This window comes from Onychomys torridus, chromosome 6 (genome assembly GCF_903995425.1).
Source record: "Onychomys torridus chromosome 6, mOncTor1.1, whole genome shotgun sequence".
NCBI classification, from domain to species: Eukaryota; Metazoa; Chordata; class Mammalia; order Rodentia; family Cricetidae; genus Onychomys; species Onychomys torridus.
This window is the reverse complement of record NC_050448.1, coordinates 30,749,711-30,764,241: the sequence shown is the minus strand read 5'-3', so window position 1 is coordinate 30,764,241 and position 14,531 is coordinate 30,749,711. Positions and strand designations below refer to the sequence as shown.

The 14,531-nt window shown below is 45.6% G+C and overlaps 1 protein-coding gene across 1 annotated transcript; it reads right to left on the bottom strand.

The window, feature by feature from the left end:
* Positions 1-4,210: 4,210 nt before the first annotated feature.
* Rab33b (RAB33B, member RAS oncogene family) lies at positions 4,211-13,832 on the bottom strand. The gene is made up of 2 exons (XM_036191487.1): positions 13,512-13,832; positions 4,211-6,136 (listed from the first exon to the last, which is right to left on the bottom strand). Exons 1-2 carry the CDS (start codon positions 13,758-13,760, stop codon positions 5,696-5,698), a joined length of 690 nt encoding a protein of 229 aa, XP_036047380.1. The 5' UTR covers positions 13,761-13,832; the 3' UTR covers positions 4,211-5,695.
* Positions 13,833-14,531: the final 699 nt, after the last annotated feature.

Sequence of the window (14,531 nt, the reverse complement as noted above, 5' to 3'; positions counted from 1 at the left end):
GATGGCAGGTCCTGGATGCCACAGGCGCTGAGGAGAGCAGAAGTGACAGAGGACGCAGGTGAATAGTCTCTTGGATGCTGCTCTTCCTGCATTTGCCACATCTACGTTTCCTGGGTCTACCTAGTGATTATGAAAGCTCCCCAAATCCTCTAAGACCTTCTGCTCTTCTTTTTTTTTAAAAAAAAAAATGTATTTATCGTGTTGGGGCACAGGGTATTGATCCTAGGGCCTCAAGCATCCTAGGCAAGTACCATACCACGTGACACAGCACTATCAACCTTTTAGATTTTTATTAATCCAATCATTCACCCATTCAGTTTTGAGACAGAATCTTAAGCCAGGCTAGCCTCAAACTCACTGTGTAGGCCAGTGATCTGATCGTCCTGCCTGCACCTCCCTAGCACTGGGAATCTAGGTGGACAGCGCATTTGGCCAGCATCTCAGTTAGAGCTCTGTCTTCTAGGCTATTACAGTAAGCCGACTGCCACCATGACCTCATTTCCACATACCCTTCTCGGCCACAGAATTCCCAGCATAAGTGTGATGATGTCGCTACCCTGCTAAATGGTCTCATTTGTTACCCGCTTAAGGTGGTTTTGTGAGGCTGTCACAGCTACTTTTTACTCCCTTACCCCAAATTCCTTCTCTCCTGAGATGTGAACACTGCCTCATTTGTTTATTTATTTATTTATTTTAAGATGATGGCCTTACACAAGCACCTGACTGGCTAGGCCATTCAACAGTCCATTCTAGAAATTTCAACTCAGGACGGACAAATCAGTTCATCTCTGTCTAGATGGTTGCAGTGTTCCAACATCAGAAATGGTTGGTGACCACATGTTCCTCTCTACTGAGCCAGGAAAATGGAGAACATTCAGTGTGGGGCTCCGTCAGAAAGTCAAGGTCAATCTCAGCTCAGTAAGTCCAAGGAGACGAGTCAGATTCCTACGAACTCCGTCTGAGTTGCTTTCCCCTTTTTCTTCTTTTTAGTTTTTATTCTTTAGGCAGGCTCTCATGTAGTCTAGGTTGGCCTTGAACTCACTGGGTAGCCAACGATGACACTGAACTCCTGATCCTCCTGCCTCTGCCTCCAGAGTGCTGGGGTTCCAGACACCCTACCATGCCTGTTGGGTGTGGTGCTGGGACTCTACCCTAGGGCTGAGCACATCGGGTGAGCATTCTGCTGACTACATCCCAGGCCTGCTTTAGACTGGTTTGATACCTGTCCCCAAACCACCGTACAGAACCCAACGCCCCCTGAGCTATCACCCCTTCTTTCCTTTGAGTTAGAGAACACCTCACATGGACCTCAGAAGGCCACCCAGACATCCTTGCCACTGTGATGTTTCAACACTGCTCCATTCCCTGCACACCATCCTCTGGTATGTACTTAACCAATCAATCACTTATCCCACTGGGACAGAAGTCCTGCTTACCTATGCTGAGGTGCTTTCTGAACTTTTGCTAGACCTTGCAGCCAAGTTAATACTATGCCTGGAGGCCATTTAAGACTATGCGCTTCACCTGCTATCCTACTGTGTGCTCACACTGTTTAACCTGCCTTTAAGAGAACAATGTAACCAATTTTATGTTTTAAGATTTGTTTATGATGTACAGTGTTTTGCCTGCATGTATGTCTGCACACTCTAAGAGTGCACCAGATCTCACTATAGATGGTTCTGAGCTGCCATGTGGTTGCTGGGAATTGAACTAGGAACCTCTGAAAGATCAGTCAGTGCTCTTAACCTCTGAGCCATCTACCCAGCCCAATGTAACCAATCTTAATATGCTTTGCATTTTCCATGCAATCAGCTTTTACAACCTAAGCTACACGCATAGCTTTACTCTTAAAAATTATGTACTAGCCCATGAGCCAGAATAGTGTGGTGTGTGTGTTTATCATTTACTAAAGGCAGGCAACAGACCGAAAGCAACCTTAAACAAAACGAATATCCACCATATGTTGGAAGCAACATGTGATATAGGTTGATAACATGTGTGAGGTTTTGAGTGTTATTGTGGGTCAGTTGAGGTCAGTAGTTTCTTACCATGTAAACCTTTGAAGAGTTCTGTAAAGAAGCCCTCATTTCTTTCCCATACTGTTTCCTGTACTGTTCAATAAATACAAAGCAAAGCCCTTTGCTAGGGACAGGCATAATACACAGCAACACAGGCAGGCAATGGGGGCAGATCAGACACACAACACATGGGCTACAGGCAGATCAGAAACCACAAACTACAGACGGAAGACACAGGGAGAGAACCGGGGAATTCACATTTGGGCTCACTCTTGTTCAAATTATTCCAAGAGGAAGTCTAATTTGCTCCTTAATGTGACAACTATATATATGTGTGTGTGTGTATGTGTGTGTGTGTGTGTGTGTGTATGTGTGTGTGTGTATATATATGTGTGTGTGTGTGTATACATTCATACATACATATACATATACATATACATATACATATACATATATATATATATATATATATATATATATATAGTGTGTGTGTGTGTGTGTGTGTGTGTATGCCATGAGCAGGTGCTTGTAAAGTCCAGAAGAGGGTATCATATCACCTGGAGCTGTACTTATAGGTGGCTGTGAGGTACCCAACATGGGGTCCTCAGGAAGAACAAGCATTCTTAACCACTGAGCCCTCTCTCCAGCCCCTTATCTACATTTTAAGCTCTTCAAAAACAGTTCTATTTGTTTATGTAACTCCACAGTCTACCACCACTGGAGAACACATAATAGGAATTTGTTAAACAATGGATAGACAAGATTATTTTAATAAACCAAGTGAATTAACACGTGCCAGCTCTAGCAAATCTAGGACATGGCCAATTGATGACCCAGAAGACCCAAATTAAGTCCCCAGTGCTCATGTTGCATGCCTCACAACCACCTCTAACTACAGCTCCAGGTGATCTGGTAGTATCTTCTTGACTCCACAGACACCTGCATACACATGTCTGAAGGACATGGCCAACTGCTGAACCCAGTATCTGAGGAAGACAGCTGTCTCTGGACACAGTTTAGCATTTAAGAGTAACTTAGGTAATGCAACTGACCAACAGGAAGCAGTATCCACTTAAAAGCCATATTGCACTCTCCAGAGGGGTCCAGGTTACAATCTTGTGCCTGAGACACACTCTTCTTTCTCCATCTCTAGTACCTGTGCCCATTCTGCTAGAAACAGACCAGTCATTTTGAGAGCATGTGCTGTCTGAACTGAGTAGTCTTGATAATTCCTTGTTTTAGACTTTGGACTTGCTTTTGGTCATCTAGATCAACTTCACTGGTTGAGAATACCTAATCAAAAAAATTCCCAATCCAAAAATGATCTAAAATCCGAAATTTTCTAGATGAAATAAATATCAGATTTGGGATTTTCAAATTAAGGAATCACAGACTATATATATTTTCTAAGAACTACAGCAGACAGAGGAGGAGCTATGTTCTTTAATTTTATATTCAACCCAGAAAACAAAGGAAACAAAACAGCATTTCTTCGTGGCAAAGATGATTTATTGTACTTCATGGGAGAAATGTACGAGTGACACCGTTTCATAGCAAAACCACTGAACCTGTTGGGGAAACATGAAAGAGCCGTACAGACAATCAAGCAATGTGGACCAACGACAGCAGATTCTAAAGTAGTTTGCTTTGGTGTTCTCAAATTCAGATTTGTATAAAACATCTGATACTGCCGATTAAATGTCAGTTAAAATAAATTCACAGAAGTACAAAATGTGTGATTTGTGCTTAAGAAATTAATAACTAGATGTCAGCTCACCATTTTGGAAGTGATGTCAACAGTCAATGAAGTGCTTTACAAACACTTTGGAATACATCTAAAGGCCTAATCTTGCTCACCTGATAAGTATCTTTTTAAAATAAAGAATTAAAAACAAAGTGGTAAGTCATTACAAATAAGATACAAATGTTTTAATTAATAAATACTAAAGTGGAAAAAAAAAAGATGCTTTTCACAGAATTGTAAAAAAATGCTCATTTACTCCTTATAAAAGAAATAGCCTGCCAGGCAGTGGTGGCACACGCCTTTAATCTCAGCACTAGGGAGGCAGAGGAGGGTGGATCTCTGTGAGTTCGAGGTCAGCCTGGTCTACAGAGCAAGTTCCAGGACAGGCTCCAGAAAAGCTACACAGTAAAACCCTGTCTCAAAATTCCCCCACCCACCCACTCCCCCCCAAAAAAAGAGAAACAGTCTGTTACTTTAAAAAGAAAAATGATGAATTAATAGTACTGGAGAAACACTACTGAGGCCAGTGAAAAGAAAAGCATGCTGTGCTTGGAAGGCCTGTTGTTCCTCCCTGCATACGGAGTGTTGACAACAGTGAACAGAGACTCCCTTCTGCAGAAAACTCGTACAGCCACCAGTTACTACAGCCATTATCTTTCCCTAGAAACCAGTTCACAAGTCAGATTAGTTTAGTCATTAATTCTAGTGTGATTAAGAAAAATGGATAAGCCTAGTTCTGGTGACACAAGCCTTTAATCCCAGCAGTTGGGAGGATGAGGCAGGTGGATATCTGTAAGTCTGAGGCCACCTTGGTCCCAGGACAGTCAGGCCTATGAAGTGAGACCCCGTATTTTAAAAAAAGAAAAAGAAAAATCTTTCTAAATGCAAATAAAGCCAACTTGGGCCCTAATATTTAAAATTTCTTAAAAGTTTTACTTTCATTTAGTTTATTAAATAGAAAATTTACTTTGTAACTGAATTTTCCAATTGGGACCTTCAGAATAATGAAACAAAAATCTGAAACTAGGTCACAGTACCTTTATTTCCCACATTCTGAAAATATTTAAGTAAAATCTATTTTGGCATAATTTCCTTTAAAACTGCCCAGGGCTGCAAGCTGTCAAAACGAGGATGTGCACGCTTAGGCTAAGCATGTCTTACACTCCATTCTGCAAACAGCTTCATATGCAAATGTGCCATTTTCTTTGTGCAAAGTCTTAAATTCAAACTAAAAGTATTTAGGGCAAAAAAAATTTTTTTAACTACTTCTTTGACCACTGAGGGACAGGTAAGATATTTTTCAATATTGAATTCATTTTTTCATACCAAGGAACAGTGTGTGGCCATAAAATTCAAATATTTAGAAAAACCGACCCAACAATACTATTACAGGAATACATGTAGACTCAGCAACTTGAGGCGTGCCCTCAGAGCTCTCAGCCATATGGCTACTGACTGAATCTGGCCCTGAGTCAGCCAAATGACTAGGAGCAGAGGACAGGGGGCACCAGGAACCAGCTTGGCAAAGATCTGATATTTCAATTAAAAGTCATGGTGAAAATAAACTCCCGTTACAACTGTTTGGATGCCTCTGATTAGTTTTTAGTGCTTAGATGCCAAGGTAAAATAAAAGCCCCTTAGTAGCTCGTCATTTGCCTTTAGCTCTACGCGGCATTTCTTCTATGGTCCAGGGACACTTGGGCTGCCTTCAGCGGGCTGCACAGGAAAGGCGGCCTGGCTCACCCGCTGTAAACAGGCCGGCTTCCTGCGCTGTCATGGAGACAAGCTTATTAAGAGGATGCAGAATACAAAAGGCAGCACAATAATGCCAGACACAGGACGACCCATTATATTTAAGATTTAATCTTACGGACCTAATTACACTTATCAGAAGTGTCCCTTCGGTCAGACCCGGAACGGCCATACCTGTGACTTAGCACCAGCATGGCATGGCAGGCTTTGTTTCCGGTTTCAGGCTAATTCTGTTATCTGGCGGTTGGCTGAGCATCAGTGGCTTGTGGCTCTTCAGCTTATGAGCCAATGTCATAAATATAGCTTCTACGTGGTCATTATCATTGGGGTTTTTAGCAGAGGTCTCAAACAAAGGCATACTGTGTGTGTCAGCAAACTTTTGTGCCAAGTCTGTGGGCACCTGAACGGCGCTTCTCAAGTCACATTTATTTCCAACCAGAATTCGAGGAATGTCATTGGCCAGCAAGTGCTGTTTGCATTCCTCTATCCAAGAGGGCAGGCTGTGGAAGCTGGCCATGTTGGTCATGTCGTACACGAACACAACAGCATGCACATTCCTGTAGTAGTGCTGAACCATGCTCTTCCTGAACCGCTCTTGTCCTGCAGTGTCCCACAACTGGATCTGGAGCACAGGAAACAGAAAGCAAAGTCAACAAATTCAGTCCAGGGACACATACCAAGCAACTTAACCACCTCTACCTTCTCCCAAACAGCGCGACACCTGTGAGCTTGGCTTTTCTGTGTGACCTGGGGGGTCTAGACTTCACAATTCCAGTCCAGTCACCCCGGGACTGCTAAGTATGACTATAAAATCTGAGCAGGTAAGGTCTTAAAAATTTTTTTTTTAAAGAAAATTGAGGGAAAAGGATACAACACATAAAACACCCAGAATATTCATAGCCTGGAGACAGGAAAAGCAAATGCTGAGTCAAATGTACTGAGTGGTTTTTAATTTCTTATCCTGTATGCACACACATGCATGTATAGCTGCACACGTGCCATGACGAGTACACGGAGCTCATGTCAACTTGGCAGTTGGTTCTCCACTGACACTTTGGAGAATGCAGGGATCAAGTTCTAGCCATTGGACCATCCATCTAGCCCTCAGAATTGACTTTTAAGTCTATCAGCTCTTTAAATTCAAATTTCTCCATTCTTTCTTTCTTCCCTTTGATACAGGGTCTTATTGTGTAGTCCTGAATGGCCTAGAACTCTCTATGTAGACAGAGCTGGTCTCAAACTCAGAGATCTACCTACCTCCAACTCTGGAGTTCTGGGATTAGAAGCATATACCACCATACCCAGCCTCTCCATTTTTCTTAATAGCCTTCCTTTTTTCTAATTAATATAAGTCTAATTTTATTCAGAGTAGAAATATAAGATACTTACAAATCTTGACTTCTCTGATTTTCTTCGTATTTGGGGGACCCAGTGGCAGAATTTGAGCCAATAACATGCAACCAGCCTTCCTATGAAGAAGGCATTCCAGGAAAGCTTCTCTCTGTCTGTCTGTCTGTCTGTCTCTGTCTGTCTGTCTCTGTCTCTCTCTAGTCCCCACCCTCAGAAAACTCACCAAGCAGCTGCTCATCCCCCAGAGCTCCTCAAGACCAAGCCTACAGGGTATCTCAGGCCTACAGGGTATTTAAGCTCTGGTCCATAGACTTGTCACATGATTTCTCCTCCTCCCCGATGTCTGTGGTCCTGTTACTCGGAAGACTCGGGCAAAAGTATTAGAGTTTGAGATGAGCCTGGGCAACTGAGCAATACCCTGTCCTTAAACTTAAAGATTCAGAGGCTGGAGGGCCGGCTCAGCAGATAAGCCTGCTGCTCTTATAGAGAACCAGGGTTTGGTTCACAGCATTTACATGTTGGGTCACAATGGTGTGTAACCCCAGTTCTGGGAACCCAACATCCTCTTCTGGCACCTTTGTGGGCACCAGGCACACACATGGTGCACACACACTCTCACACATAAAATAAAACTAAATGAAAGCTTTCTTTAAAATCCTAAAAGCAGATGTTGTCTCATCTCATGACCTCTGCTCCTGGAGTTCTCACCTCCAATTACCACGCCTTGTCTTGGTGGGCCCTCCTTATCAACAAAAGCCAGTTACGGAAACCTTTGGCTTCAGTGTCAAAAGTCACATAGGATTTTGTTCTTTGACACCTGCCTTTTCATTGGCTTTCTTTGCCACTTGAATTTGGGAATTCCAGGGTCGCCTACCAACTGCCCTTTCTGCATAACCGAACACTTAGGCCCTGAGCCTACAGGGATTGCCAGACCAGCTCCTGCCCTAACAGGGAAAGCAGATGCATGATACGGTCAAGATGGTGACGGTGTGATGGAGGGCTAAGGGGATTTCCACAGAAGGAAGCAGAAAGGCTGGGATTCTAAGAGAAGCTGAAAACCAATCTTGTGTGGAAATACAGGAAGGAGGGAGGGCTATTCCAAGGCAACAGTGAGAAACCAGCAAATGACTGCGCTGAACTACTGGAAGATGAAGGGAGAGGGTAGCATGCATCCAACGGAGGAAGGCTCGTGGTAGCTGTTTTTAAATGAGATCAACTGAGCTGCTATCAAAGCTCAAAGGCAGGTCTGAATTTTTTCCCAGTACAAAGGATGAAACTCATTGTTCTGAACATGCCGGACAAGTACGCCATCACTGAGCTTTACAGATCTCTATCCCCTCAAAGGGGGGCTTGGGAGAAACATTGCAGCTAGGATTTTGACCAGAGGAGTAACAGGAAAAACTGTAGTAGGAAGCTAGCTGGATTTAGGGAGTAAAGGATAAAGATTACATCAGGATGACCTATCTGGTAGATTCTGAATTTCATGTCATTTTCATTTATCATGAAATCTCATTCTTATACTTATTTTCTCCAACCATCCAGAATCGCGGCTGGGGGTACAGCTTAGTGCTGAGAGCACTGGCTTGTGTAGCATGTAATGAAGAAGCCCTGAGTTCAACCCCAGCACAGAAAACAATACAAAACTCATTCTTAGACCGCATGTTCCATAAAAACAGGAAGCAGAGCAGCTGATGCCACAGCTTGCTCCTCCTCATACCATACTTGCATTCTTCGTGCTTCATATATTTAATTTGTGGGGGGAGACATCTTGATTGTTTTTCCTCAGTTAATATTAACATCAATCATTCTCTCTTCTCCCGATATAAACAAGAGAGTCAGTGACATATTTAAGTAGTGACCGCTGATCCCTGATGGAAGACTGGATTAAATCTCAAAATGACTGCTGAGAGAGGCACACAGCTAGACAGTCAAGGGGGAGCATATGGATTAAGACTGGGGCAGTCGATCTGAAAGTCAAATGCATTTTTATTTAAGGAACTCATTTTTATTCAGCTGCCAAAATCCTGTGAACAAGATTTTCCTCTTTCAAGTTTATGTATATAGCACTCAGAAATTAATTAGCAAGTATAGACTTCTGGAGTTTTGCTTTCTTTCTTTTGTGTGTGTATGTTTAGATAGGCTCTCACTATGGCACTCTGGCTGGCCTGGAGTTAAAAAGGAGGGCTCTTTAAAGCTACCAGACAGTTGGTGGCCATGGCCACACTAGCCACATAGCCCAATGGGGTCCTTTTCAGACAGATCTGTGAGTGCTGGGAGCAAAGGGGTGCTATCATACCTAGCTCAGCCTTCTGAGATGAGGAGGCCTGCAATCCACTAAGCAGTCAGGCCAGCCTTGAATTTAAGGCCACCCTCCTGACTCAACTTCGTATTATGTAGCTCCAGCAGGCCTATAACTAACATAATCTACCTATCTCTGCTTCCAGAGTGCTAAGAACAAAGGCATGAGCCACCACACCCTGCTTGAGGAAAGATTTTCAAAGATTTAATATACACAGGGATGGGGACAGATTTTAGTCCACTGAATGCTTGCCCATTGTACACACAGCCCTGGATTCAGTCCCCAGCACTGCATAAACCATGTGAGCTTGCCTGTAATCCCAGCATCTAGGAGGTAAAGATAGGAGGTTCACAAGTTCAAGGTCAGGTAGGAGAGATGAGGCCCTGTCTCAAAATACACAGCAGCAAAGAGCAATTGAGAGACACATCTAACATCAACCTCAGGCCCCTACACGTATGAATAAACATGTGCACACATTCACACTCACACACACACACACACACACACACTTCAAGGTTATCCTTGAATATATAGACTTTGGCCAGGTGGTGGTGGCACACGCCTTTAATCCCAGCACTCGGGAGGCAGAGCCAGGCGGATCTCTGAGAGTTCGAGGCCAGCCTGGGCTACAGAGTGAGTTCCAGGAAAGGCACAAAGCTACACAGAGAAACCCTGTCTCAAAAAACCAAAAAAAAAAAAAAAAAAAAGAATATATAGACTTTGAAGTCAGCTTCGGGTACATGAGACCCTTTTTTTAAAAAGGCAGACAGAGCTGGAGAGATGTCTCAGAGGTTAAGAACACTGGCTGCTCTCCCGAAGGACAAGAGTTTGATTCCCAGCACCCACACAGTGGCTTAAAGCCATCTGTAACTCCAGTTCGGGAGAACCCAATGCCTCTGTGGGCACTGCATACACACAGTACACAGACATACACATGGTTGCACCAGTACACATAATATAAAAAATATTTTTAAGTGCCAGGGATGTAGCCTGGTTGTGGAAGTGGTAGAGCACTCATCTAACAGGCAGGGTTTGGATCCAAGCCCTAATACCACCACTACTACAACCAATACACACTACTCCAGAAGATGACACTACGGTGACCTGTCAGATGCACTGAACAGGTTGACAAGATGAAGAGGGTGTGTATATGTGTGCGTGTGCGTGTGCACATGTGTTTGAGACAGAGTCTCACTGTTCCCTGGCTGTCCTGGAACTTGCTGTATAGTTCAGGCTGACCTCAAACTCAGATCTGCCCGCCTCTGCCCCCTGAGTGCTAGGATTAAAGATGGACACCACCACACCCACTCCGGCTCCATAACTTTGTGAGATCTTTTTTTTTCCAGAAAAGAAAGTACATTCTTTACTTTAAGCCAATGATTGACTTAAAAAGAGATCCTAGAGGTAAGGGACTATTCCTCATACCAGCAAATTTTCTTTTTTCTTACTTTTTTTTTTTTTGGTTTTTCAAGACAGGGTTTCTGTGTAGTCCTGGATATCCTGAAGCTCACTATGTCAGTGGTTTTCAACCTTCCTAATGCTGTCACCCTTTAATACAGTTCTTCATGTTGTGGTGACCCCCAACCACAGAATTATTTTCATTGCTACTTCATAACTGTAAATTTTGCTGTTAGGAATAATAATGTAAGTGTCTTTGTTTTCGCATAGTCTTAGGTGACCTCTGTGAAAGGGTTGTTCAACATCCTCCAAAGGGATTTTGACCCATAGGTTAAAAACCACCACCCTCTGTAGACCAGGCTGGCCTTGAACTCAAGAGATCTATCTACCTCTGCCTCCCAAGTGCTGGGATCTCAGTGAGTTCAAGACCAGCCTGGTCTACACAGAAGGTTCCATGATAAGGCTACATAGAAAGACTGTCTCGGGGGTGGAGATAGCTCAGCAATTAAGGGCAGTAGTTGGTAGCGCCCACCTTTAATTCCAGCACTCAGGAGGCAGAGGCAGGCGATCTCTGTGAGTTCGAGGCCAGCCTGGTCTACAGAATGAGTTTCAGGACAGCCAGGGCTGTTTCACAGAGAAACCCTATCTTGAAACAAACAAAAAGAGCACTGGCTGCCCTTCTACAGGTTCGATTCCCAGCACCCAGTTCAAACATACATACAGGCAAAACACCAATGCACAAGAAACAAAAATAAATTTTAATTTAGAAAGACTCTTAAAATTAAATAAACAGATAAATATAATTAAGAAAAAAACAGAAAAGCAGAAACAAAACAAAGCCTGACACATCGCCCATATACCTTATCTGTTTTCTGTTGCTATAACCCTTTCGAAGGCTGACTATTTTAAAGAATAGAGGCTTATTTGGTTCACAGCTTTATAGGTGGGCAAGTCACTCCCAATAACCCAGTAATCCATAAATGAGATTAATTCACTGACTTATGAATGAACTAATCCCTTAACCAGTCAACAGATTAATCTCATTAATCTATGAAGGGATTAACCCATTCATAAATCCAAAGGACCCAATCACCTCACATACGTCTCACGACTTTAGGAACTGGGAATTAAGTTTCCAACAGATGACTTGAGAGACAAATTTAAGCCACACCACAGCCCGAAGCTTTTCATCGGCTCACACTTGCTCCTGAGTTCATTGGGCCTGAGCAACTTCCCACAACTGCTCACCCCATGCTTACACATGCACCCACCAGAAGAAGCCTTTGCTCAGCTTCTGCCAGGGTCAAACACTGGGCCTTGGGCATCCTAGTAAGCGCCCTATCACCGGACTGTGTGCACCCTGTTCCCAAAATCTCCCTTTACTTTACACTACAGTGTACCCAAACCACCAGTACTGCGCAGTGCTTGCCAAGCTACACTTGACACTCAGCACCTGCAATCCCAGCCGTAGGGAGGCAGAAACAGAAGGATCTTCGGGGCTTGCTAGTCAGATAGTCTCATGGAATCAGTGAGCTCCAGATTCATTGGGACACTGCCTTAAAAAACATAAGATAGAGAGCAACTTCGGAAGGCTGACATGAACATCTAGAGTCTCGACTAGTCTGGACTTACCACCCTGCGCGCTCTCTCTCTCTCTCTCTCTCTCTCTCTCTCTCTCTCTCTCTCTCTCTCTCTCTCTCTCTCTCTCATGCACACATGTGCACCCACACACATAAATGAAAATGGAAAAGCCAAGGGACATAGAGAAAGGTGGTCTCCTAACTCAGATGATTTCCCCTTATCTTTACTGGGGGTGAAAATTCTTTGAGAGCAGGGAGGGTATGGTGGGTTGAAGAAACAGAAACTTCGTGCCTCAAGGATAGAAAGGGAGGAGAAGCAAATCAAAACTGCTCCAAGTAGACTGAGGTAGAGGGCCGCCAACACAGACCAAAGGAAAAGCGGTTGCTTCAGGAAGTCAGGGTGGTTTCTGTGTGTCATGTGGGGTTTTTTATTTGTTTGCTGTGTATTTTGAGATGGGGTCTCACTGTAGTCCCCTAGCTATCCTTGGACTCACTATACAAACCAGGCTGGCCTTGAACTCACAGAAACCCACTTTCCTCTATCCCCCAGAATTCTAGGATTAAAGGCATGGGTGGGCCTCCCCCACTCTCATTTCACAGGTTTTAGGAATCGTATTAAGTAAACCTAGTGATTTTGGAATAGAGTGCTGAGGTTCACGGCATCAGGCAGCCCCTAACTTGTCAAGGATCTTTATTCTACAATTCCAGGAGTCCAACCCTTCAGAATCCCAATCCCGGCTGTCTTGGCCTTCCCTACTATGATTACAGCATCTGATGTCTCAGAAGCCACCTGGGAGAGGGTCTGTGCTTGCATGAAGAGATATGATTTTGGCAACCCACTTAAGATCAACCACATACATAATGCTTCAATGGGAAAATAGATTTTTTTCCTAAACAGATTGATTTTCATACAGAAACCGCCTCAAATGCAACAGGCTTTATTTCCACAATACTTAGCTCTTGGAAATAAGTGAGTCTTCTATGCTAAAGAAAATTCCTGAGTTTCCTTCGGTCATATTTCCCAGACTCCCAGCACTTAACTCTCAGGCAATTGGTGGGGAAGGAGGGGGATGACTGCCCCTACACCACTGCCACTCCAAGTGTGGCCCACAGGCTCGTTCCAAGTGCGTCCTATGGGAGCTTACCAAATCATAACGTGCTTTTTTCAAAAGCAAGATGCCCGAGGTAAAGTTGATGCACGTTAGAGATGGCGGGCGGGGAAACACTGCCTCGGAAGTTTGCTACATACAAACGCACTTGGCACAGCAGCGTGGGAGCACACGGGGCGCACACTCCCGCCCAGAGCCAGGGTGCGGGGCAGACACCTGCAAAGATCCGCAGCGACAGCCCCCGCGCCCCCATCGGCTCACCTTGATGCGCTCGCCATCGATCTCCACGGCTCGCTCTCGGAAGTCCACCCCGATGGTGGCCTCGGTGCGGTCGGGGAAGCGGCCGGCGCAGAAGCGGTAAGTCAGGCACGTCTTGCCCACGTTCGAGTCGCCGATCACGATGATCTTGAAGATGCGGGAGCGGGCGGGAGGCAGACACCCGGACGGCCCTGACACCGCACAGCTGGACGAGAAGCTGACCTCCAGGGACGACTCCATCTCCGAAGCCATCCTCCCGACTCCCTCCGAGCTGAGGCGGAGGAGAGAAGCCTCGGGAACGGCGCCACCTCAGCGACAGCGCTCCACAACGCCCGGCTCTCCAGGGCCCGCAGGCCCCGCAGCGCGCCTGCGCGAGCCCCGCCCGCCCCTGCCCTCCCAGGTGTGGCGTCCCGCTCAGGCCTTCTCCGGCCCGCCGGCGCGGTGTACCTGGGAAGACCGGTCGGCGCTCCCTGGCTGGACTGCAGCACGGAAGGTCCGCCTGGGGGACCTCTGTGTGCGGCACTCCGGACTTGGACAGGCCCTGCCACGTTCGATGTGCCCGGGCTCTGGCGCAGCTCCTCGGGGGCGGAGAGAGAGACAGCAGAGAGGAAGGAGGTGCGGCCCGGATGCTGTCTCGCGAGAGGCGGCGGTGCAGTGGTGGCGGCCAGTGCGGGCAGTTGGGGCCAGGGTATCGGCTGCGCTCGCCACTTCCTCCAGCGTTTGCGGAGCGGGACCGAGTGGGCAGGGGAGTGCGAGGATGCTCAGCCCAGCCTTCCCCGGCGCCACCATGGCCCCTTGAGGTTATCCTGGGATCTTGTCGCCCAAGCCTGGTTTGCTTTAAATACCCCCGATCGCATAGAGCAAGCAGATCACTGTGGGCCTCTTGGGAAGTCCAAACCCTTTACGCAGCTAGGCGTGACAGTCCTAGAACGCCTGCTAGCGGGAGCTGAAGCAGAAGGATGGGAAGTCGGAGTCCTCAGGGAAGGGAGCCTAGTTTTTAATCCGAGCACTCAAAAGGCAGAG

Excerpts from the sequence above, each read along its gene's own strand:
- Rab33b (XM_036191487.1), bottom strand. The coding sequence starts at position 13,760 with ATGGCTTCGGAGATGGAGTCGTCCCTGGAGGTCAGCTTCTCGTCCAGC. Across the intron at positions 6,137-13,511 it reads TCGATGGCGAGCGCATCAAG|ATCCAGTTGTGGGACACTGC; the intron begins GTGAGCCGATGG and ends CCTGTGCTCCAG.